At 42.6% G+C, this 26,933-nt stretch overlaps 1 protein-coding gene across 1 annotated transcript in view; it reads left to right on the forward strand.

The window, feature by feature from the left end:
- agbl4 (AGBL carboxypeptidase 4) overlaps positions 1–26,933 on the forward strand; it is a 240,193-nt gene that overhangs the window by 122,660 nt on the left and 90,600 nt on the right. The window contains exon 5 of the mRNA XM_029499931.1: positions 4,127–4,343. Within this exon, the coding sequence (XP_029355791.1) occupies positions 4,127–4,343 (217 nt within the window). The remainder of the gene's footprint in view (positions 1–4,126; positions 4,344–26,933) is intronic.

Genomic DNA, 26,933 nt, shown 5'->3' on the forward strand with positions numbered 1-26,933 from the left:
GTCTCCAGAAAGCTTTGTTGCACCTTGATTTGCATCCAAAAAAGATAGACGGTTGCCTTGAGAATATATAGGGCCTCACGTTCACACACACGTGCACACATGCCAATAAACTTACCTCCACACACACATGAACATACATAGCCACACGGCTGACAGTCCTCAGATGATGCAGAGGCTGTTTTCTGCTTGACTTAGTATGCAAAACAAGAACTCAGGACTGTGTTTTAAAAACAATGAGCCTATCTAACATCTGGCATCATTTGAGACTGCCAAGAAATATTGCCTCTTCAATTATCTGCGCAGTAACACGCAGGGAGTAAAGAAATATGCCATCCAATATGAAATGTTTGCCAATGGACTAACTATTTGCCCTAAATGAGCCGGTTGGGATCTGTGGAGCTTGACAGCTATACGGGCACATTGGACATTTAACCTTCCTAACAGTTGACAGGGAGAACATTTGACAAGCTGAAAGAGACAACAGTGAGACAGCAAATAAAGGGAGTGGATAAGTGAGTGCGTGAGGGTTTGTGTGTGTGTGTGCGTGCGCATTTAGGCCATTTGAGTTTCGTCCTGTATGTTTTTGTCTTTGTCTTTGAAGGTGCTCGGAGCAGCAGTGATTGGCGTGTCCTCTACGCTTGATTGATTTGAAAATATAGACAAGATGTCACCTGTATGAAAGCTACCAATTTAAAAGCCTTCATCTCATAACTTCAGAGGGATGCCGGCACCATCAAAATCAGAGCGGGAGTTTGTAGCTACCAATGGTTCAGAAGTAGAAAAGCCCAAGCAAGCAAAGTCACACCTCGCTAAAGGCTGCCTGCTATCTAGATGAAACCCTCTTCCTTGTCGCTTTCTCCTTGTCTCTCACTTTGTCACTTTACGTGATGTCAGCTACCGTCTCTTTGTGTAGCGTTTGAGTCTCTGTGTTTCTCTTTCCTGTTCTTCCTCCTTTTGTGACTTGTCCCACAGCTTGGTGTCAAAGGAATGACCTTCATGTAGCTCACATATTGTTTGAGTTTGCCGTGTTGTTTCACTGTGTGACTCTTTGCATATTCAGACTTGTGTGAGTGTGTGTGTTTGTTGGTGTCTCTGTAATCACTGAATTGTTAAACCATGTGTGAGTGCGTTATCATCTGGGAGAAGCGTCTCCATTTTTTCCTCTCATCCCATGCAGTGATAATTCTGTTTGGGAACGTCAGCACTGTACCACGTCAAGAGATGGGCAGGGGAGAGACACAGGGAGGTACCATTTAGATAAAACAAATTGCCATCTGCTGAGCAGGAGCAGCCGCCGCTTAGATAAAAACCAAAGGGATTGTGTGCATTAGTGTGCATGTCCTGAAATGTTTTTTTGTTGTTGTTGTTCACGTCACTGCGCTACCTAAAGCGGATACAGCCCCTTATGCGGCTTGTAGTCGGGACCATACAGGCAGTGTCTTTCTGGCCAGTGACTATAATGCTGTGATGGGACACGCAGCAGTAATTAAAATCAATAGCCAGGACTTTTCCCGTCTCTGGCAAGGTCACACAGTGCCCAGTGGAGAGAAAGAGAAACGGAGAGAAGTGGGATTGCATTGGATGGGCAGAGCCAAACATTGAAATATGTAAAGAGGTGGAGTGTGATCTTATTTTAATTAACCTTCACCTTGGAGGGTTCGCTACACACTAATACAACAGTGTCTGTGTGGATTTGTATCAGCGTACATGCGTAAATCGTAACAATTTTTCCTTTTTGCCAAATTGTTTTTGTTTTATTTTATGTCTACCTTAACAGGCTGACAGACCGGGCTGGTTAGCTGGCTCCAGCGGACAGGAAGGGTGTGGTGTAGCTAGCCACTGGATGCATTAGTATTCTGCTGAGATAGTCACATGCAGATACGTTCTCCTTTCTCCTCCTCTGAAGGAATAATCTGCCCTGCCCCCCCCCCCCCCCCCCCACCAACCCTTCCTGCCTGAGAAGAGCTGGGTGATTTAGCTTTTTGTCTTACTTGGTAGCTGCAGAGACATCTTCAAGTGTTTGAAAATGCAGGCATGTGTGTTCACTGTTACATTTCTATGCAAGACAGTAGCCAAAGCTGATGTATTAGGTGTCTGAGCCAACACATAAAACTCTCATGTGTCTCCCTCTTGTCCTCCCGCTTTAGAGGTGAATCAGAGAAAGAAGTTCACTCTGTCAGACTTAGCACAGAGCAGTCTGTCCTGTTTGTTGATTATCAGGTCCTGTTCCTATCACAGCCCCGATAGGATCTTCATCTGATGTGTTGCCAGAGACGCTAGCTCACTAGCCAGCCCCACCATCACACAGGCGTTACGCTGCTAGCCGCCCCTGCTCCCCGTATTTTTGTATCAAGCCCAGATCTGCCATCGCCCCGCTCTCTCATCTTCTCCTTATCTCCTTATTCCACCTTTCTCCCAGCTCCCAACACCCCCAACCCACCAATCAGTCAACGTCCTCATCTTCTTTCTCCTTTCATCCAACTCTCTGAGCGTCTTCCGGAGCTGCTGTGGCTACACTGTTCTTCCCCATGCTTGGTCTTCTTCACTAAAATTGTCAAGGTGGAGTCAGTGAGTGACAGGACAAGACAAGAGAGATTTACAGGAAGACAGGAAAAAGCAAAGGTGGAGGGGGAAGAAGAAGGGAAGGAGTCCCTCGCATGCATACAACACTCTTCTCACCACGTCTCAGTGGATAAGAGGAAGACGAGGAAAGAGAAGAAGGGGAAGACAGACAGATGAAAAGTGTGAAAAGAAGTTTTGTGGAGGGCAGCAGTGCTGTCCTGAAGCCAGTAGATTGTTCATGAGGTGCAAGAATCAGGCAGCTTTATATAGCCCTGGGCCCATAAACAACACAAATAATCAAAGGTCTGCAGCCAGCACACACAAAAACACACAACACTAAACATGTATCATGTTACGAGCAACTACTCCCGTCAGCACAAGGCACATGACACTTTGGTCTATACATAGATTAGATGCTTACCCGTTCTTCACTCTATTTAATTTCTCTAAATTGCTCACACGCTCACACGCGCCTTCCCAACTTGAGATATGATGAATAAAACATGAAAATCATCTTCTAGGCCCATAAACTATTTTTGCAAACATGCAATCATATTTTCTGCTTTTCACTCAGACTGCAATTCAAAACACATTATCCAAAAGATCACATATATTACAATGGTGCTGCAGTCCTCATAATTAAAATCTTATATGCTCACATGGTGGCACATTTCAAAGTGGTGCCATCTTTGAAATGTAAAGCTGAAAACAGCAGTTGGTCACATTTAGTGCAGGTACGCACCTGAACGTGTGGAGGGGTGCGGCAGGGTGTTCTTCTTTCATTCATCAAAATGGACATTTAGGTTAATGATCATTTGATGTGAAGAATCTTTCAGGGGTATTAGAATCAATTTGACCATCTACCACATGTCCTTTTTGTTGAATAGCTTAAACTGTTTTTGTTAGTAACAGTCCGTTCATAATGAAAATGGTCCAACCAAATGCTCAAACACCTTCAGGATACAAGTCCAGATGGCAAAGATATTTCAAACAAGTAATTAAGTACATTTTTCTTTCAATTTGTCAAGTTAGTCTGCAATTCCTCACTCGATGTAATTTCATTTCATTGTTTTATTCTTAATCTAACAGTTATGTTTTGATATGTTTATGCTTCTTGGGCTTGCCTTAAAAGATAAATGGCAACTCTGGTGTTTATATAAAAAGCAATGAATCACAGTGAGTTGATCAATGGTTCTGTTTGCAACATATCACATCTACCTTTTTAACTGTGAAAACTTTGGATAGTTAATCCAAAAACGGTGACTACTTATAATGGGTGGGTGGAAATGTGTGCTTGTTTGCATGTTTTAACATGATCCCTCCGTTATGCATTATATAAAATCTACAGCCGAGGATTCCCATCTTTCCCACGGTCCAGCTGTCCTCATCATCTCAATGGCAAACCGAACCTTCCTTATTTTTTTCTTTTGCAAAGTTGCAGCGTGTTCACAGCCTGCCTGTGTGGCAGCCCCTTTGCAGGACCTCAGGCCCTTAAATGAATAGACCTGCCCTGTAAATGACCTCCCTAATGTCTCTGTAATGTGTTTCTCTTTTGCTGTTGCAGGCAGAGGCTTCCAGCCAAAAACGTGTACTACTACCGTTGTCCTGACCACCGCCGCAACTATGTGATGTCTTTTGCCTTCTGCTTCGACCGAGAGGACGATGTATACCAGTTTGCTTACTGCTACCCCTACACCTACTCCAGGCTGCAGCACTACTTGGCCAGCCTGGAGCGCAGGAACCTGCCCTACCTGCAGAGGGAGCAACTGGGACTCAGTGTGGTGAGTTGGAAAGTGAGCAGATGGAGAGGGAGAAGGGTGTGAGGCTGTGGTAATGGGTGGAGCACTGAAGTTGAACAATGGTGAAGATTACAGATGGAAGGGTTACAAGGTGCAGTTGGAGTGTGTGTGTCTGTGTGTGTGCGTCTGTGTGTGTGTCCAGTATAAGGAGACACAGATTAGTAACTTTGGTGTGCCTGCCAGTCATAACTTCAGCCTCTCATGTTATTATTAGGATTGTTGCACTCAGAGATGACGGACTGTATGAGCCTCTGGGTGTGTGCCTGTGTGTGTGCACATGTGCTTTTGTGTGTGTTTGTGTGTGTAAATGGCTGTGTGTGTAGTCATCAGAGTTCTCACCTCGGCAGCAGGAGCTAGTGTATCATACACGCTGCCTGCAGTCTTGTCTGCTCTTATCAAATAATTGTAGGAGAAAAACTCATTAGAAATGCTTGAGAGATTACCACTTTTACTTCTGTCCTCCAACATTTGTCAGGGAAAGCTTGCTGCAAGGGGGGCACCATGAAAGTACAGTTATTTGTAAGGAGCACCTGACCATAAAATAAAGAAGGACTATACAATTTAGAAACCACAGCGTTGAAACAGCTGATGATGCTTTCAAGGAGAATTCAAAGAAAACATCTAAACAAAATATAACTAAACAAATGAAGACATAAGAATGATTCAACCTCCAGTGGAATTTCTATTTCAAAACCAGGCTCTTCACTGCTAATTCAACATTGAAATGTTTACTTTTTTTGAAGTACCTGGTTACTGGTTGCAACAGTAAGTGTGTTTCACTAAGCGTAGCTAAAATTTGTCAAAATTTCCTGCAATGATGTCAAACAGAGCTACTCTGCTATAAATGCAACAGACTGACAGCAACTGGTCTGTCTGTTTCAAGTTGAGCCAACCAAAACGTTCTCTGAACAACACTGTTGAAATCAATAATTGACCTTCCTTCTATCATACTGTGAGCGGCTGTAGAGTAATTGTGTGAAGCATTCATGCTGCAAGTACAGTAGATTTCCGCATGAGAACATGGCTAAATAAATTCTTTTATTATTTGCTTTATGCTACATTTTATTTTTTTTACTTCACTTTCCATGTACCACTTTGATCTTAAGTTGTTTTGTTGTTCGACTTTGCTGTAAACTAATAATTCCCCGCTGTGCAACGTAATCTCTTCAGATAGCCATTTATCTTTCCATCTGTCCGACATTTTAGGGATTATAACTTTAAGTGTGGGGGGAAATCCAAGCAGAAATGCACAGTTTGGTGTAATGGTCCCTGTGGTTGTAGCTTCATTAATATATTCCTTATTATCATCATTCTGTTTCCCACCTCTGTTTGTCACTTCTTCCAACCACATGACCTGATGCCACTAGATGGCCTAATAAATAAAAATTGGCACGAAAAACACGACAGTGCAATAAATTATGATAAAATAAAACATAACGTATGATTGAAAGAATAGCAATTTAAGGTTTTGTCTAACGCATCATCTCTATCTATATTACTTTTGTGTTCTGTATTTTCATAAGTCTAAGATATACAAAACAGTATTTTCACTTTATTCTTTAATTCATGTCATTTGTCTGAGTGAGACAAGGGGGGAACAGAAAGAGGACAGACTCACTTGGTTCGGCTCACAGAGTCAGTATTAGTATTCATAGTCATAGAGAGGTTTTATGGTCGTATTTTTCTCTTTATGTTCTCTGGGCCTGGGTGGCAGACAGCCCAGCCCCACCCTCTCATATCTCTTTCTCTGTTGGCTCCCTCTCTTGCTGTTGCCCCCCCCCCCCCCCCCCCCAAACACCCCCACCCCTTTCTATTTCATGCACAATATGCAACTCCACACACACTCGCACACACAGGTCAGAGGGGAAGGGATGAGAAGGGATGAGGAGAGCTTTCTGTCTGCATCAAAGTTTAAAGACAGATTGCTGCTGTTTCTGAGGCAGAGTCTTTGCAGGAACATCACAATAGTTTAACCTTCTAATGGGTACAGTTATCTCGCAAAGGATGGAAATAAGAGCCAGGGCCATTTGCGTCGGCATTCGTCTATCACGCTGACTAATTTGTTTTCTCCCAGATCTCAGCTCAGCCATTGATACTGTCGACCATAAAATCCTACTGCACAGACTTGAAAACTGGATTGTTCTCCCATTGGGTACTAAAATGGTTTAGATTATATCTGACTGGCTGAGTGTTCTTTGTTTATCTGGCTGACTTGTCCTCATAGGAAGCAAACAAAATCTATAGAGCCCCACAACGTTCTTCTTTAAATGTCAGTGCTTTTTAGAATCTTTTTGTGAACATGAACTTTAAGAACTATAAGATTAGTTTAGATTCATTCATAAATATTCAGATGACACCCAGAATATATATATATAACCCCAGATTTTAGCTGCCCCGCTGAGGTTAGAGCAATATTTATGACATAAACGCTGCTGCATAAACGTTGAGATCACAGAATCTGGGGCAAACATTTACAGGACTACTGTGCACCTTCAATCAGTAGCATGGGACCAGGGCGAGATCTTGGGACTCAGACTAGTTTTGAGGCTCACATCAGAAATTTCAAAGCGTCTTTATTGTTGCGACGCTCTCTTTATGCCTCCTAAAATATCTCTGGACTGAAACATGTTCAGAATGCCGAGTCCTGATCAAGGCCAGAAAGGAAACACCTTTTCAAAGTCTTCCCAGCGGTTACCCATCAGTAGAATTGAAGAACTTAAGATTTCCTTGCTAATTAGTTATATAAGTGAATGGTCCGGCTCCAGCTTTTTAAAGCTTTACCTCAGCAGCTGGACACCTAGTCATCCCAGTTATTTCAGCCAAAACACGTGGGAGGTCAGCCTTTAGCTCTGGAACAGTTGGCCTGAGAATCTACCTATGTGGCCTTTTTTACAAGAAACTTTCTGACCCTTAATTTCAGTTTCCTCGTCAAGTAATTTCTTCACATTTCATTGTTGTAGTCTTTAGGTATAGCAAAATAGTTTGATAATGTGTGAATTACTTTGGGCTGAATGTTTTTGTAAAAGGTGTGATATAAACAGGCTGAATTTGGAAAAAAATGTTGTACTTTTAATATTTACCTGTTTACCTTGCTCGCTTCATCTTAATGAGTAAAGCTGTGTTCAATAAAGCAGAAAGAACTATTTTCTGTGCGCAAATTATGCAGAATTATGAAACAGACTGAATTCATATTAATTGAGTTGCATCAGTTGAAGTCTATTTAATTGAGAGAGGCAGGCAGAGGCACAGAGACGGGGAGAGAGATGAATGAAAAGGGCAAGCCAGAAGGATTTCAATACAATTTTCAGATCAGCCTCTCAATTCGCATATTCTTCACTTTCACTTCACCTTTCCCCTGCCAGCTGAGACTTTACAATCACAATGGAATCCACCTGCTCAGGAAACTAAATTCCTGCCTAAATGACATTTTACAGTGAATGGTAACTACCTGATTCTCCAACAGCTCTCAGTTTTTACTTCTTGTCATCTAAAAGAAAGAGAAACAGTGATTAGTCACAGTTGGACTGTAGCCTATTGCATTTGAATGTATTTTAAACATATACTTCTTATCATTGGCCTTCACAATCACATACACATTTATAGTTCTCTTGGAACTTTTTTTGATCATCAGTAAACATTTTGTCAAAAATAAGAAAACAATTCATTGATTAAAAATTTTACAGAGTGAAGCAGCTAAACAAACAAAAGCAAAAAAAAAACTAACAAAAAAAAACAAAGGGCAAATTAATTATATAACTGCACTTAATGTCTTTATATCGGATACCAGGTTATTGTAGAGTCTCAAGATTTATTAATATCCTCTAATATTCTTTTCACTGTTCCCTTATCAACTTACAATTAGTCTGAGGTACTCAGGAAACAACCTGCTGGCCGTTCCCTGTTTGCTGTAGGATTAGAGCTCAGTCTTTCCTGGGCAGCAGCTCCTCTCAGGACAATCCTGCCTGATAAATTTAGCATCGTCTCACCGTTGGGATCATTGGGCCTTGGTGGCACAGCGTTAGGTCTGTGCTGGGCTCCATGTTCACACATCTGGATAAGTCTACATGGTATATGTGAGCGTTTTCAGATCCCCACAGCTCTGCGACAGCTGTTGGCACAGAACTGGTTCAAAGTTGGCTACAGCGCTGACGTGTTTTATGCACCAAAGGTCAGACAGGCCTGATATGTCCACAACATATATACATGTTAGTATTTAAGACACACCTAGACACATACACAAAGGGACAAATTTTATGCGAAGACTACTATCAGAAGAGTTTCTTTTTATTCCCCAGAGAAGACAGTTTTGGATTCTGCTGGGGTCTTGCCCCTTCATCTGTTCCTCTGGTCCCTGTCTGTCTGAATATTTCCTTTTTTTAGACCATCCTGACAGTATCTGAATAAACCGCTTTCTTTGTCCCCCTGAGGCGTTCGTGTCCACGGAGACACAGAGAAAGACACAACACATGTTTGACCTGGTACAATACTAACAAGCCTCTTTGAAAAGATGCCAACTGCTCCCTCCTTTCAAACTAATTCTTCATTTCTGTACGGTCCTCAAGTGTCCCCCGGCTATCTGGAATTGAAAGCAACTTATTTGCCCACCTTGCCTGTTGACAAAGCGTTTTTCTCTTCCTTTTTTTTCACCGGTAGGCAGTGTCTGCACAGGAGTTGCGGAGACAGCAGTTTGAGTTTTTTCTCGTGCTGGGGCCTGAGGGGGGAGCAGGGCTATGACACTATTTGTCACCTCTGACACAGCACAGCCTCTGCCTGTAGAGCAGATGGGAAGAAAGTGTGAATGAGAGACCTCAGGGTGGGGGAGCGGACAGGCCCCTGACCAACCTTAAGGTTGTGTGAGAACTAGCCTGTATGCAAGTGAAAGAACACCAAGTCTTTGCTCACGATAATAGCCTCATTCTGTTCACATACCCGCATCAAGTCGGACTATTGATCTCAGAATCACAGCGCAGAGATGTCACATCCACTTTGCTTTGCTTTTTTCTCTTTCAAAATCTGACAAATCAAAGCAAGATTATGATAGATCACCTGAGCTGTGCTGAAGATGAGCAGTGGTCACTGCCAGCTGCAGTGATTTAACATTACTTCGACTGTTGTGATTGAATTTTAGACCTAATCCTGTCCACTATCAGTGCTCAGCTGCCATGTCTGTGGTGTCTGCTCAGTGGGAGTGGAGTGTCGAAGAACAGTTTTTTTTTTTTATTATTATTTTTTCTTCTTCTTCTTCTTGTGACTGGAGCAAGAGGAGGGGAGTAGAGTGGGCACTGCAGCTATATCTGCCTGGCTGCCTCTCTCTCCCTCCTTATCTCTGTGTTTGTACACTGTGTGCCAAGATCCAATCAATAGCCACTCCAGCCATGGAGAGAGGAGAAGGTCAGCAGCCACACTGGTGGAGCTGAGCTAGGAAAACTGAGGGAGACGCACCGCCGGCCAGGTGCTTTTCCACACAACATTACCGAATGAAATTAGGCAACATGGAGTTCTGTGCTGTTAAGGAGCCTCCCAAAGACCCAAACTGCTCAACTTAAAATGCATTTGTTTCAGAGCGCAAACTGAGCCGTTGTTATACACCTGAATGCTGTTATTTCAAAAATGGCATTTAGACACCTGTGTACATGAGACATAACTGACCAGTCTTAAAAATGTGGTTATTTTCTTAAAGAATAAAACATACGTTTAAATATAACCTTCTACAGTTTTGTAGAAAATGATGCAACAGAAAACACGAGTGGAGTTCAGGCACAAGAGAGATGTTTGTGTCTGTGTGTGTCTCAGACCCATCTTGAAATCTAACAATAAATAAATAAATAAATAAATAATATAGATAAGTAAGAAATAATAACTGAGCTGTCGAACGCATTAGGGAGCATGTAATTCTGTCTTTTGTGTGACGCTAAATGATTGACACCATTCATATCTTTGTCGCAAAAATTTTGCAGATCATACATTGTCATTGTGTAATAAAACAGCAGCCATTGTGACAAAGTGCCAGTTTTAATTACAGTAACTAATTAATGCCAACTTTGTCTGAAAGACACTCTGGGAGCCGAGTTGTTGACTGTTCTGTGAATGGCTCTGTGATTGGTTTGTAATGAGGAGAGTCCTCCAACTACTGACTGCCTCCTTCAAAGGCCAACACCTGAATAACCAATCAGCTCTTCATCATGTGTATGAGGCGACACTGCGAAGTGAAACCACATGATAAATGTTTCTGTAATGAAAAGAGAGGAAAAGTGGTGTGAAATCTGGTAAAACCCAGGCAGGTTCAATCATACAGTATGTATGTAACGAAGCAAAAAATAACATATTCATATTCAGAAGCAGTATTTCTCACCTCACTACCACATACAAATGAGACAGATGGAGTCAGGCAGACGATTAGAAATATTAGCTATATTCATCCAAACAGTTTTGTAGCTTTGTTAGCACATATTCAAGACAGACCGCACTTCACCAGTCAAGCAAGTTGCCACCACTGAAATAAGTAAACTGCTTTTCCCCGAGCTAAGAGGTAAACAGAAAGTTGTTTGTTTTGTTTTTGTTTTTTGTTTTTTTGTCAAAACTGTGTTGAAATTCCTCAAAGATGGAAAGATCATCATTAAACCATCGCAGGTTTCTTGGCAACAATTGTGTTTTCCATTTCACTTCATTAGCTAATGACCCTTGTTCTTTCACACACTTCGTAGAAAACGTAGGAATGGGAGAAAGCGGTTGAGCTGTGACTGTCCCCTGTCCCAGACAGTTGACTAAGAAGGCCGATCTGGAGGGAGCAGAAGATAAGCAGGTTTATGATCTATGTCCTTACGTTATAGTGCTGTATGGCCTCTTATCTCCAACCAATGGTTCCCTCAGGCTACTACATGCTTTATTACACATCCCCCAGCCCGGCATCTCTCCCATCTCTATGGCTATCAAGGAACACAGTAATGAGGGAAAGCCTGTTGAGGATTCGAAGGAGGGAAACGGAGGGTGGAGGGGGTTGCATTAGGCATGGTTGTTAATGCGTACCCTACTATGAAAATTGGGGGAACAGGGATCAGGTGTCTGTGCCAGTTGTGTGTTTAATTTCATAGTTTTACGCAGTGCAGGTTGACTGTGTGTGAAAAGAAGAGAAGATGGGAGATAAATAGATTAAAGTATCACAAGTGAGGCTCTCTAAATGTGATGGTGTGATGTTCACGCAGCGCTGACCCCTTGTTGATCCTTATTATGATGTTGGCACAAAAGAGTTTGGGTTACTCAGACAGAGATAATATTTATTTTGGAAATTGGATCTTATTCACACCTTTGCGGCTTAGCGCTCTGTCTCTGTGCCTCTCTCTCCTTCTCCTCTCCCTCTGCTTTGCTCATCTCCCCTGCCTGCGAATGAACGGAAATTAAGGTAATGAAAAGTTCTCTGAAATGGTTGATGTCTGTGGGCCTACAGTGCTGTGAAGCCGAGTTCTGTGGTTGGTGGACAGTTGATTACCTGGTTTATGAAATGAAAGGGAAAGAAGAATGTCGAGTCAAACTGGGGCTGTGTGGCACTCAGCAGACACACATCTCTCCCTCTCTCTTTCTCTCTCTGAACCTCTCGTTCTCTTTTCACGTCTCCCACCTCTTGGGCTTCGGAAGCAAATCTATTTCCATCCTCACAACTGCGTCTACAGCCGTCTATCTGTCCTCCTGTGCCAATGGATATTTACTCTGCCGGCTTTGTATATGACTCTTAGGATGGAGAACTGAGCGGGGAGCACTCACTCTGTCTCATTTGGGTGTCAGCTCTCAGATCCCCAGGGGGAACAAAGGAGGGGACAAAACAGATAGCATTCAAGGCTTTTAATAAATCAGAATACACCTTTCTGACAGTGTAATTGCTTTCCATTGCCTGGCCCAAATTTACCAGCAAATATGAAAAAAGAAGACAAAGAGGGGAGAAAACAAGAGAAAGGAGGAAAAAAAAAAGACAGGGAGAGGAGCTGAACGCAGAGCAGGCTGTACAGTAGATCATTTGTTCAGGGGAAAAGAATGAAAATTAATGAAAAGAGAGTTGCTCGCCCTCCAAAGGCAGCGAAGCTTGAAATTCACTTTGAGGGAAACTTAATTTGTTGTAAATGGGCAAAAAACATATTACTGCGCGACGTGTGGAGGAGCTACGCTGTGTGTCCGTCTGCTGCGTCTGTCTGTCGGCATGTGTTTGTGGCAGATGAGGACGCCATGCTCTGAATAGCTCAGCTGAGAGCAGGGAAACACAGGAGCCTGTTAATAACTCCTCTAACAGCGTTCTCTTTCTACATGACTGCGCTTCGGCACTTCTTCTAGCACGTCTGAATACAACTCCAGGATGAGGAGAACTTGTCAAAACTTACTAGCGAGGGATAAAGTTTGGCGTGTTCACTTCAGGTGTGTGCGTGCGAGCACATACATATGTACATGGGCCGTACAGCTGGTTCTGAACGATTTGTTGGTCTGCCTTGAAACATCACTGACACGGTCACGTAAACATTAGCTGTTTTTGGCTGCATTATGTTAAAATAAAAAATGACACTGTGGCCAATTTGAGTTAATTAATACGTAATACATCACAGTAACATTTTAAGTCCACTTCTAAACTGAGAAAGTGGACTTGATGTCAGATAAAGGAACCATTAACTAACATCAGAGGTCAGAATATCCAAAACACACGTTCACCTTAATGCTGACTCACCATAAGAGAGCGAGTGTTTGCACCCAGAAGGGACAGGAGGACAGGTGGCACAGGAGGCAGCAGGTTTGAAGCCCATTCTGTATCAGCTGATAATCCAACAGCAGCAGGTGGTAGATTCACTGTGGAAAACTTTATTCTCATCTTTTCACGTTTGTTGAAGTGCTGACAATCCTCCCTCTATCTGAATTTAGTCAGTCTGTTTGTGATCTTGTTGGTGCATGCGGCGCGGAGGTTATTGGTCCAATACTGCAGCTTGCATAACAAATTACAATCATAATATAACGTTTCAAAGCACATTTTTCCTTGAAATTTAAAGGCATAAATTCAGTAATGAAATTCAACCTTCAATTTGCTCTTTATTGTCTGCACTTACACCGTAGTATACAACGCCGTGAAGTGTAGCTGCAAGCTAATTTATATGTTGCATATGTAGCAGTTGATTTTCTGCAGGGACAGATTAAGTTTGAATCCTAGACATAGAGGATTGATCCAACCCAATATGTTCTGTGATAAGCTGGGGCCCAGAGCCAAGGATGACTGACAGGTCATGGTTAAACAGCATGATTGCAGATTTGCACCAGTTTTATCCTGGCCCACAGTCATAGACCTTACCACTCAACAATTTCATGTGATAGGAATTCACTATGAAGACGATCAGACTTCATATGACACCAAATCCTTGACCCATACCTTTACTGTGAGCTCTCCGCTTTTTCTGCAGTCCCACTGCAGTAATCCTCAAGTGGATGAGAGGGTACGATCCTCAATCTCAATGCACAGCACTCACCGACGCCCTCTTTGATCCAGAGAAGAGTGTTGATTTATCAGTGGTCAAGCCCAGTATATTGGCCAGATGACATATTTGGAGCACTTGGGCACAATATCTTTAATTACAGCAGGAAATGGCAGCGAATGTCAATAAACTAAATATTGGTAGGATAAAGGCGATCTTTCATCCAGGCCTATTCAGGCCTCTGCTGCTCTGTCCAGTCTGCTGGCCTCTCACCCATTCTTGAGCAAAGGGTCTGACTCCTCACCCTCCCCCAGGCACAGCCCGTCTGACTCGGGCCAGCAGCTCGACACGCCTGGGGGGCCTGGAGATCCCCGATAACAAACGGCTCCAGCCAAGCTGCTGGCCTCCCCACACCTACAGAGGCATTTACCCACCACAAACAAACACCATGCGCTCATTCCCAGCAGCCTCCCCCACCGTCTTCACCGTCCCACTCCATAGCCGCACAAAATACATTTTCTTTCTTTACCCCCACCCTTATTTTTTTTCCAAAGTAAAATAAAAAAAAAAAAAATGAAGGAAGTGACGGGTCCCATTTTTCCTCCACTTTTTTATTCTCTCTCACCTTTCATTTTCTTGCTCTGCTTCTGCTGCCCAGTCTATGCCTCTGTGTGTGTGTGTGTGTGTGTGCGTTTCTCCCCCACGGCTTGAGCATCAGCCTAAGTGTGAGAGAGATGGATGCCAGAGTCCCTTTCTCTCTCCTAAGGCGCCATGTCTCTCCTTTCTCCTCTGCCGGGCTCGTCTGCACCTGCATATTGTGATATAGTGCCTGTGTTCAGCCAGTCGATTGCCTTTAACAGGACTGGGGCACACTGGCCAAATTGAAAGGGATTGCGGCATGCTTTTCATCAGAGTCACAGCAGAGCAGGGTGCAGGTCTGTGGGGCACAAAGGGGCATGGAGGAGGTATGTGCAGTCTCACCCCTCCCCCCCCCCCCCCCCCCCGTACTCACCCTCGCTTTTTCTCCATCGTTTTCTGCTTCAGTGTTTTGTACCATCTGATGGCTGTGGAAACATTTTGCGGGAAATGAGTGTTCTGTTTCCCATCAATCCATTTCTACATTTTCATGCAGAAGTTCCTATTGATAGCGAGGCAGAAAGAGAATCAGCAGCAGCCCCCGAGAAAAATATCTTCATTTTCCTTTTGTTTGCCTCATACTTTTGAGACATGCCACGAATGTGTGGCTTCTCTTTTCAAGTTTACATCGTCAAATCTTTTTTTTGGAAGACAGTATTTGAAAGGACCCATCTACCTAATGAAAATTTCTTCTGTGTGCTTTAATGAGTAAACACCACTAACATATACATTCAGCTCGTTATGTCAGTGGAGCGGCAGGAAAGACGTGCAGATATGGAGCCATCACAGAAAAACAATAACAGAAACTGCAGCTCATTCCCAAATATAAATACAGATGTAAAAATGACGTGACAAAGCTGATATACTAATTGTTTATAAAAGGAATTAACTAGATTCAGTTTATCAGACTTTGCCCCCAGTGGTGTTTTCTGGGGCTTAGTTTATTCTACACACATTATTTGAATATCTTTCTCTTCTGTAGCTGTATACATTTACAACCAGCTGCTCTTACGGGTGACTCTCAGGGTCATCACATCAAATCAGTTTTGTCTAGTGTGCACTAATAAAATCAGCAAAGTTTCCTGCTTCAAAAGTTCACAGTGGCAGCAATCATACATTCGTTAAATAGCTTGGCATAATCTATTATTTCTGTCTGATCAATTGAAGTTTACTTCAGCTCAGTTGTCCATCATGAAGGGCAGAAAATGAATGTGTTAACCCCTCTGTTTAGGATAATAGATCGACAATATCCAGACAGATTGCTGCCGCCAGTTACGTCGGATCCTAGCTGCATGCTAATTTCCAAGGGAGAGACTTGACTCCATTGACTGATGGCTTCAAATACCAGTGGATGTGTGCATGAGTGATGGAGACAAGTCCCCTTGCCTCTTCCCTCCTTCTGCCTCCTCCTTTCTTTGTTGCTGTGGAAACAGGTGGGGAGATTTGAGGTTACTGTCAGCCATTGTTCCCCTGAAGTTGTTAAACTTTAGTGCCCACATGACAGTCTCACAGGGACGTGTGAGAGCAGGTGTGCAAGCACAGCCGTGCTCACAGCAATACGTATGTACATCACAACCTACACTTCTACACACAGCGCACACATAGTAATGGTGTCGCGAGAGAAATCTGCCATCTACTTTGTGTCCTGACCTCAATGTTCAGTGCTTTCTCGCTGTTGACTTAAGGAATGGTGACGGGAAAAGAGGGACCAGGGGTGAAAGTGGACAATGGAGAGGGCACTTGAAAAGGCAGTAACCTTTTCTGCTTGGTGTGTGTCCAATAGATACTCCCCATAGTATGCTATTGTGAAGCTGTCAAACTGCCTCCCTCTGAATTCAGAGAGACGCCTGAGAGGTACATAACGCCTTGTCTAGGCCTCCTCCAGTGTCCATCTTCTTCCATTCATGGATCAATAGTTGTCTTTATTTTGGATTCCTCCTTCTTCTTCTCCTCTCTCTCCTTCCCTCTGTTTGTCTTTGACAGGGCAACCCTAAATGTCTGCTTTAACAAGCTGCTCACAGCCCTCCTCAAAACACATTTACATACACATCAATCACGCTGTCAAAGGTAAAGGCATGACGCCGTGTAAAAACCAGAATTGGATTATGGCCTTGTCTCATCCCTGACACTGACTGTTTGGCTGGCAGGCTGACTAGACTCTTGATGAGCAAGTTAAACAGCTTCAATTATGATTGGCTGATGTTTTTTCCATAATGTTCAGTTTCAATGCTGCATCCATGTTTCTGTGTGCTGAACAAGGTCAATGAGGGACATGGCCTGCTCTGTTGGCCCCCTGTGTGGCCGCCAGGGGGCGCTGGGGGGGCCTCAGGAAATTAGAGGTTCTTGTTTATCAGCAGTTTGTTGAAAAGTTTATTATTCAGTGGAAATGTAATACAGTGTTGTAAATATGTTATTATATTATTATGCGAAGAAAATGAAATAATAATTGAATATTGAATAAAATTAAGGAAATCATTCGAAAAGTTGATGCTTTGTTTTGGTTTTTTTTTTTTTCATATTTTGTCGGTGGGTTTGCAAAGGGGGTCCCCGGCCAGAGGCTAATGCTGTTTGGGGGGAAATGGCATGGAAATGTTTGCAGTAAAACAACTACATCTGTGAAGCTTTACTTTACTCCCACTGTCATTATCATTGGAATTGTACAGTGAATGGTTCTTAAGGTAACAAAATAATTCAGTCAGAGACAATTTCAACAAGAGAATGACTTTTTAAGCGATTGCATGAAGCAAGATTGTACCGAGAATCGTAACCATAGCCCTCCTTTACAAACACGTATGAAATCATTCAATGCCAATACTAAAAACATTTGCAAATGGCACTGAGGTGACTGTATCAGTTGGGTAGAGGTGATATTATAACGGCCCAGCTGAAAACCTAAATGAATATGATTGGACGTTACTAGTCAGCTGGTAGCCAAGTGGCCAATGAGGCGTGAACAAACCAGCTGATTAGTTAATGGACGCTCCGCTTCAGTTCTACGCTTGAACTACAGCGCCGCTCCAGAGCCAGCTGTGGTTCTCACTCTGGCTATACCGACATGTCTGATGACCCATATGAGCAAACAGATTGTTAATCAGTCCCTTCCAAACAGTTTACATTACAAATAGTACAGAGATGGTTGTTTTGGACTTGGTTACTAATGCACTCGGTTAATATTGAAAACAATATTTGCCGTCCGTAAGAAATGGGAACTGAACACTGGTCGCATACTGAATTGACCCAACCATCCACCTCACCCTCATCCATGAAAAGGTTTCTGCAAGATTGCTATAATTTTGCCTCACTTTTTCATGGATGACAGTCTTCTTTTGAACTAAAGAGACTGAAAGTGGCCCCTCTCTTGTATTTGAGTTCCAAAACTCACCGCCCAGCACTGATGTGACTGATTAAATCATATGTAAGATGTAGATGAAGAAGGAGGCCTTTAATACAGAACAGCATACAGTCCTGACAGGGTGATACCTTTTATCTGTGTGCCAGCTTGTATGGGTGGTTTATGAAAGGAGAAAAAAGAAAAACAGCTGCTAAATTTACTGTTGTTATTTTGTATCGACAACAGAGATCTATACTACACAGAGATCTGTTGTTTTCATCCAGACCTGTACAACAGACTTAATCATCAGCATGTGGTTCACTGAAAATTTTCATCAAAATATATACGACGGTCTTCTGAAGTTAAGTTCAAACAGTCGAGCCTGAGGTTAAGGGCAAGCAAAGTAAAGCAACAGAGGACCGGCTTGATGCAGGAAGCCCTCTGTGGCCGAGGCTTGAAGACAGCAGCGTGCATCACCAGGCCTATCATCACGCCTCATTTAAGTGTTTGATCCCCGGCGCTCATTCCTCGACACAGAGTTCATACCACCCTTGGGTGGCGTAGCTTATATTGGCAAACACGGCATGGTGAGACAGAGGAAGCTTTATCCCCTGAGGTATTGCCATCTGCTTGTATAGAGCCCCCATATTCCCTCTCTCATACACTGGTAATTAACAAATATTACGCTGTACTGTAAATGCTATTTTTGCATTAATGTGTGGGCAGGGTGAAAAACATCACAGGAACTCCAGCCTGTTAATTAGAGTGTATTTATGGCAATTAAAGCGTCTGCTTTTGCGGCCTGGGAGAGACTAAGTGAAACACATGCTACCATGAATACTAACACTACCTTCGGCTCAAACCGTATTTTAAACAAATGTAACTGTTTCAGAGGAGCTGCTGCTCTGCTGTTTCCACTCTGCTACAGTAAAGAGGGCAATGTAGCGTGAAAGTCGATCTAATGGTGGATATGGACTTGATGTAGTGTCCTAGAAAGTTGGTGGTTTTACGCCGTTGTGACAATTAAAATTCGATGTTCTGACCTGTGTTTTCACTCTGTTCGCTGCATTATGCTACTGTCTCACGGCAGGGAGTTTGACCATGAATATTTCACTATCCAATTACCAGGTGAAATTGGCTGTTTAATTTTACAGCTTCAATGAAGGTGCTCCATCAGAATCATGGCCGTTCAGTTGACCCCCTAATGCTGCCCCAGGTTGCGTGCTCATCTGAGAAAACCTTCTGTGTGTGTGTGTGTGTGTGCGTTCGTGTGCGTGTGTGGTTACGTGTATGTGGAAAAACAAAATAACTGTAGAAATAAAAATCAAGCAAGTTGATGATAGCTTTGGCGTTGAAACTGTGATCCATCGCCTTGCCTCTGCACTGAATGTTTTCATTTTAGCCAGAAGCAGGCTGCAACTGAGAGGCTTTCCACCAAAATATAATTGTTTATGAGTAATGAGCTGGAAAAAAGTACGAGAGTAAAGGGGGGAAGTAAGAGAGAGGCAGAGAGAAAGAACTTGAGAGTGAGTAAAAAATGTAACGGACTACAGTAAACAATACAAAACAAGCTGCAATTGGGAAGCATGTATGTAATTATGGCCTCCCTCCTTCCTCTACCTAACGGTCTGTCAATAATGGTCCCCTTTCATATCTGCAATTAACACACATCTCACATTAATATCAGCTCCTTACATTTGTTATTAAAACACACCCTCAGTTTCAATGTCACATCCTCACGCAGCATAAATAATGTTAAGTCTTTGCTGCACTCGAAGGTAGAAGGCCACTTTGTTTTGGGTGCAACAATGAAATACATCCATTCAATTCTAGTTTGAGGAATGAGCTTGTGTTGAAAAGCTTATTAATGTCAAAATGCACCACGATCACAGCGAGACGTGGTCAGGCGGGGTTGTGTTTTAACCACACACAGCTGCGGTGTAGATGTACACAACAATGCAACAGGTCACACTCCAGTGAGATTATTTTGCCCCAGCAGAGTTTCACTTTCAGTACTTTGTCCCAGTGTTTTGACAGCACAGAATATCCTGACAATCTATTCATGAAGAGCATTCTTCTGTTACTTCCTGTTGTATAGGTACTTCCCGTTTGGAGAGATAGCAAATTTAATTTATGCCGACCCGCGATTCTGATCAGAGCTAAGCTGAAATATTAAAATAATTTTGGAACTATCCTGCACTGCAATTTATGATAAAAAAGCAAACTGCACTAATAATGTCACAAGATTTGTAAAAAAAAAAGAAAACAAAACTATATTTATGTGTTTATTTGTGATTGTGTCTGCACATCATAATTTCAGATGTCATATCTTTTGTTGCTGGGTTTTTTTTTTGTTTGTTTGGTTTGTTTGTTTTTCTCTTTTTTTTCTATTTGGTGACTCCAACCTGAACATTGAGGGCAAGCAAGGGCATGGAAGAGTTACGAGGTCGAGCAAATAACATAGATTTTGATAAGATGATGATGACAGAGAGAGAGAGTTGGAGCGAGGGGGGGATGCAGGATCATGGTGTTTGCAAAGACATCAAACTTTCTACTCTTCCTCAGATCAAAATTACCACCTTAGATGGGAGTGAGAATTTTAATTAGAACTGGAGGCTATCTCATCTTTGAGTGTATGTGGAGCTAAAAGACTAATTCCCAGCGCACACTCTCACATCCCCCACCACTACCTTCACAGTCCAGTTTGTCCGTTATTTAATAGGCTCTTTGTTATCTATCTACTTGGGTTTGCAAGGTACTTAGAGCCCCTCCATTGGAATATTAGGTATTCTGATGAGGCAGCTGCGTGCTCCACACAGATGGTGCCTTCTGTACTCAGCACTCGCAAAAGAACGGCTCTCATATCTCTCCCAAACTTATCCTTTTTGTGATTACAAAACACAGAGCTGCAAATTGTTATGAACAAGATAGATATTTCCTGGCAGCTTAAAATACAGCGGCCCCCAACAATTCAATCCATGTCAGCTTGTTTCGGATTGCTGAGTGCACTCTCTTAGATGAGGACATTTGGTGATAGGGACCATGAATGGTATTCAAATTGGCCTTCTTCAAATGGGGTATTATGTGATACGATTGATAGAAATACAGGCTTTGTAGAAACAGCATACAGTACATTTGCTCTGTTTGTCTTGGACCACCCTGGTCAGGGACACAGGTGTGACCCGAGAAACGGCTCGGCTGTGTTAAATGAAATCAACCGCTGAAAAGACAAATGATAAATATCAGTCCAAAAAAGGCCTCAGAGACACTTAACTGTGTTAATGACCAGACCAACATAAACAGGCAGAGCCAGGCAGAGCCAGGCAGAGCTGGTGCTGTCAGTAATACAAGATGTAAAAACTATGCGGCTTGCATTTTCTATCTAGATGTTATCCGGATTTAATTTACACCTCATAATCACAATGCATATGTTGTCCCTTTGTGGAAGGAAATACTGTCTTATGTGAACCGCACAGTTAATCTAACAGCAAATGACTGAATCAATATGTGTTAAGCAGCAAATCTTTTGGATAGAAGACGTTATAGCGTTGTATTTTAGTTTTATATGTAAAATATGTGCCTTGTGCTTCATAGCTGCAGTCTGAAGCTGTGTGTGGATTAAACAACATTTCTCTGCCTGTTTGTATGCCAACTGGATGTGGATGATGCGGATGCCATTATGTATTCTCCCCACTCCTATCCTTTTTGTATATGTGCATGCATTGCATTAGCAGCATTAGAGGGAACAGGGCAGTGAGCGTTGTCAGGTGTGGGCTGGGACCTTATCAATGAAGCGGCTCAGCCTGTAATTAGAGCTATAATCACCTCCCTAATTCAGCCACTGCTAACCATCTCACCCGGATCGTTGCTCCTTTCCGAGCCGTCTGTCCCTTCTTTTTCCATCCCCCGAGTCTTTGCTTCCATACAATGCATTCATTCTCTCATTTCTCTTATTTATGTCACTTTTGCCCATTGCTTGTTCAGTTTCTATTCCTTCTTCCCTCCATTGCTTTCTTCTTCCCAGCCCGTCACCTCTGTCCTTCATCCGTGTGGATCTCAGGCCAAATGAGTGAACTCCTCTCATTAGTAGTGCATTGGGCCAATGTGCCCGGAGGGAGACTGAGTGATCTTAGCACTGAACAGCTCAGCAGAGCTCTGCGGGGTCAATGAGCTGGTTCAGGAGTGATGTTAGTCAGGTGGGTGCGAGGAGCTTCATAGTTTCCTCCACTTGTGCAAATTCTCTTCACTGCACATGAAAGTGCAAGTGGGAATACATTTATACACACAAACCTCATAAGGGATGCATGTGTCTTTGTTTTAATAGTGCTGTTGCAAATAAAGTTGAGAAATTCTTAACAAGGTACAATAAATATTTAACAGACTCATTAAAGCCAAAACAGGCACCTCCTAAATCTGTCTAAATGACATAATTTCTTCAGGCTTCAGTCAGTATATTTATGCAAAATGTTATTCATTAATGTTTTGGTGTCTTTAAAAAGATTTTATGATGCATTTTGTGTATTTGCATCAGTATTACAATATGTGAAGCATGCCTAAGCACAAAGACTGGGTGGGATATGGGATATCGTTTCAGTATTTATAATGAGCTCCAGAAAGTAAAATGGCACATCTGGTTTTAAAGATGAGCCAAAGAGGATGCCGTTGTCTGTCATGACGGCTCTAAATAGGCAGCTATAAACTTCACAGACTATTACTTTGCTTCGTGTATACAAATATGACTTATTAAATGCAACACATTTATTGGGGTTCTTAGTTCGTTGTAACATGTCTCCTAAACAGTTTTGTGGTAAAAGTATAGTGGAGGGGATATTGGCCTCGCCTCACTTGTAAATTCTGCTCAAAGATGAACATCATTTGGCCAAGACAGCCTATTTGGATTGTTGTTTATCTACATTGCACTTGTCAGGTTGTACTAGGCCTTTATTTGTGCTTCTGAAATCAGCGTCTCCCAGACAAATCTCTATCCTCTCAGGATAAGTCAGACCGAACTCTCCCTCCAGCCCATTATGTACACCCTGTCTGCGAGTGCACTGCTTTTACGGGGAAGAGCAGCTGATTTGATTTGCCATTATTGAGGCCTGCCCTAACTACACCTGATGATAAGATATTTTTTCACTTAACTATATGCTATTGCTGCTGCAGTCCCCTTTTTGAAACTGCACCGCACAGGGCAGGGTTGTTTACATCCTTGGTCAGAAAACACATTTGCCACACTTAATGCGTGAAAAGACAGAATCCTTAAAAGCCCATAAGTGCAACCATATAGTCCTGGACTTGTTTGTTTTATTAATTACATTGCTCAATTGCAACTATTGATATTGTTGCTATGCCACATTTGGGCAACTGTGTTAAAAGTGTTAATAGATAGTCTGTGTGTCTGTTGGTTTACGTATGTTTAAATATATTAGTATTGCAAAGAAATAAGGATGATGTTCAGCAGCCAATTTGTGTTTGTGCATTAATGTCGAAAAAAGGCCTGGGGAAATGTATTGCACGCACACATGCACACGGATCATAAGGGAGTCGCCATGGGGCCACTTGGCACGTAGCCTTTCTTGTGCTGTTCTATAATATGATTTGTCCGGACTATTGATACCCTAAAACACCCTGCTCTCCCCCCTCAGCCCTCTTGTTAGCCCCCACCCACACCACTTCATCCCCTCTTCCAATTTTCACACTAACCCAATTAGCATCTCGTCAATAATGCTCAGCATTTCATTTTGCTGCTTTAATTAACAAATTCAATTTGCTCCAAACTGCTGTGAAAACAAATTAAAAGCACAGCGAATTAAAAGCCCTCAGTTCCAGTGGATATAGCTAAGGTGATTACAGATGCGTCAAACGACTGTTTTCTTGTTTGTTTTATCTCTGGAGAGGAAAAGAGACTCCAGAGAGGAAGGGAGACCTTGATGGAGGTGCTGGGTCAGTGTACGATCTGGAGCTGCAGCGGAGAGGAAACCACAGTTGGTGAGAGGCAGGTGGAGGGTGTGGTGGTGGAATGGGTGATGGGGGGGGCAAGGTTGGTGTTGGCGCAGCTTTTGCCACAGGGAGGCCCCTCTACCTGTCAACAACAAGGATTCTGTCAGAGCAGATAAACAGCTTTTCGCAGAAAAATATGCAGCATATTAATGCAATAAAATTATGGGTAAAGCTCAATAAATTGTTGAGCAAAAAAGCCACATATACGCTGCGGAAGGTTTGTTCAGGTGGAACGCCCTCATAGAGGACTGGGTGAGAATTTATTTCCCTCGTACCAAAACACCCCTTTCTTCCATGAGGTAAAAAAACTCATCCAGTGCACTAACAGGATGAAATGTGGCTGAAGAGCTCAGGGGTCATGGTTCCCTTCTCTTCTTTCTCGCCTTCAGTTTGGCATGAAGTCCACGGATACTGCGGCAGACTGACAGATGACACTATTGGTTCCATTCTTCATTTTGCTTCACTTATCCAGTTATCACTGTTCAGCCTTCACAGAAACACAGAAGATTATAACCAGATTTAAAGAACAGCGTGGATTTTGTCCTAGTCACAGGAAAATGGACCGCATGCTCTCCATGTGCAGCCAAGAAGTTGAAAGTTGAGTTTATCTGTTCTAAATGAACAATGCCTCAGCATTTCTCCTGCTGGCTCGATTAAGGCAGGACTTTTGGTAATCTGACAGAAAACAGTGAGAACAGTAGCGAGCATCTTCAAACCTAGTTAACCAGTCACTTTCGTTTCCATCCCTCCAGTCACAAGTTTAAAGTTGTGAATGAATGATTGAGGTTGTGGAGACAAAGAGCAGAAACTAGGCTTCCTTTTCTCATAAACCCTTGCGATGTTGGAAGATTTTCAAATGGAGCTATGAAAGGAGCCGTTTCAGATAGTTCAGTCACCTGATCGGGAAATCATTTCGAGGCCTCAGTTATCTTGTAACATCCAGCTGGGAAGAGACCCCGGGGCTGATGCAGTAAGTGGGAGCGTTAATCTATCCCAGGCAGCCTGGGAATGCCTTAGGATGCCCAAGAGGAACCAGACGATGAGTTTGTATGTCTATACTTAGTTTACACCCACCATGCAAGACCCCCTTACCAGGCAATCGGTAGGAAATTGGTGTCTAGACAGTTTTTTTTTTACACAGTAAGTATAATAATGTTGTGTGGTGATGTAGAAATGGCATTATTCGTTGTATTTATTATATTAAATGACTCTCTTTATGAAGTAATAATCAAAGTTAATTCAACTGAAATGTAACTGCTTTAACTTTTTATCCTGCTGACTTCACCGTCTTCCCCTCTCTGTGCTTTCTATCTGTCTTCATTCTGTCCCCCTGCCTGCTTTTCCTGTTTGAAGGAAACTGATAGCTCTGTTGTTAGACGCCATAAGGGAACACACACATTCCTCCAGATTCCCAGAAAATCCGCAGAAAGGCATATCTGTGTACGGTATAAGATCTCACTCTGGCAGCTATCCCTGTCTTGTTAAGTGTCTTCACAGACAGGTTATATATGAGTAGAGCAGACATGCTCCACAACGGCACTACTCAACCCCTTGACCAGCCCCTGTTCACAAACGCACACATGCTCAGAAGGCTAATGGAACTGGCTGTAAGCCAAGTACCTGTGATGGTCAATTCAGCTTTGTTTAGCTCCAATGTTAAATTGATTTTTAGGTTCCAAGTCTCACAGTATTGGCAGCAAACCGACCCTTTCCTGACAAAGCGAGAAAGAGAGAGAGAGAGGAGGATACGCTGTGCAGCATAACTTTCTCTTCAGACACTTGGTGCTGCTTGTGAGCACAGTTTCCTCTCGCGAGCTCGTCCTCTTCAAACGGGTCATCGTCATGATCCGACTTCTTTTTCTTTTCGTCAGTTCTTCTCCCACTTTCTCTCCCTTCTTATCATCCTCGGTTTATTTCTCAGTCCCACTCTCATTCTTGTAGCTGTGATTAGAAGTTACCAGACATCAGAACAGTGCATCCATCTGGTCCATACAACAGCATCTGGAGAGGGCGTTGGCTGCTTTGACATGACAAGGGGACACACAAACCTCTTGCATCTTGCCGTTTAATTGTATGTGCAAGTGCGCTGTTTTGTTTTTTTTTTTTTTTGGGGTGGGGGGTGGTTGCCTGCGTTTGTGTTTCAGTGCATCCCTCAAAACCCCTTTTCTTTCCTCCAGTAGCAGCTAATTATTGTCCCGCTTAATTACCAGTAGCAGAGCAGTCCAGTCTGCTTCAGCTTTAAAGAACTATTCAGCACTCCATTCCAATACCTGATTCAACTCAGCTAAATGGAAAAGTTGTGCTGGAAAAAACACTTTAGTCACACAACATTTTGTTTCATTTCTTTTCTAATATGTCTCCCACTGTCTGGTTACTTGAAGATAACAGACATTTGAATTTGTTTTGGGGGATATTGTAAAAAAATAAATAAATAAATGGAATAAATGGTTTTGAAATGGAAAAAGGCAGCAAGACGCAAGAGGGGAGAATTGTTTTACGGCTCGCACACATACACATTCACCAGTTGTGTTGGATCCATAAAGGCAATAAACCAATAGGAACATACACGTCTCCTGACCTTCAGCTCCAATTAGGCCCCGAGGAGAGATGGTTGAACTTTTCAGCTTTACGTCTTGTCAATTGATACTCCAGCAGATTTGGTCTGAAGATGAGGAGATCGACAAGTCAGTATTTAAGTTCACTGCTGCTGCAGGAGCACGAGCTTCAGGTTCAGTCGCAAAAAACCTTGGAAATATTTGTTGACATCTCAGGAAGGAGCTCCAAGTCCCATATGGTAGAATCTCAGTTTCATTTTCCATCTCTCACAGTTCCTTTCAGACTCCTAACAGGAGATGATAGAAATATAAGATTATAAAACCAAGCTGGATTTTCTATTTTACTTTTGATATTGAAGTGTTACCTAAAGATAAAAAATTTAAAACTGTGCAACAAAAACGCAACTGTGTGATACAGTGGAGAAGATTCTCTGTTAAACTTGTTGATGACATATGTTATGGCTTCTATTTTTACCATTTCTTTTTTACTGTGCTCTTGTATTTAACCAATATTCATCCTCAGTGACAAAGAAATAATACAATCAAAGAGACATCATTACTTTGTTCCACTTTAACTTTGCAGTAGACTCTTCAGGAAACAAAAGAGCAAGCC

Source organism: Echeneis naucrates, chromosome 4 (genome assembly GCF_900963305.1).
Source record: "Echeneis naucrates chromosome 4, fEcheNa1.1, whole genome shotgun sequence".
Taxonomy (NCBI): domain Eukaryota; kingdom Metazoa; phylum Chordata; class Actinopteri; order Carangiformes; family Echeneidae; genus Echeneis; species Echeneis naucrates.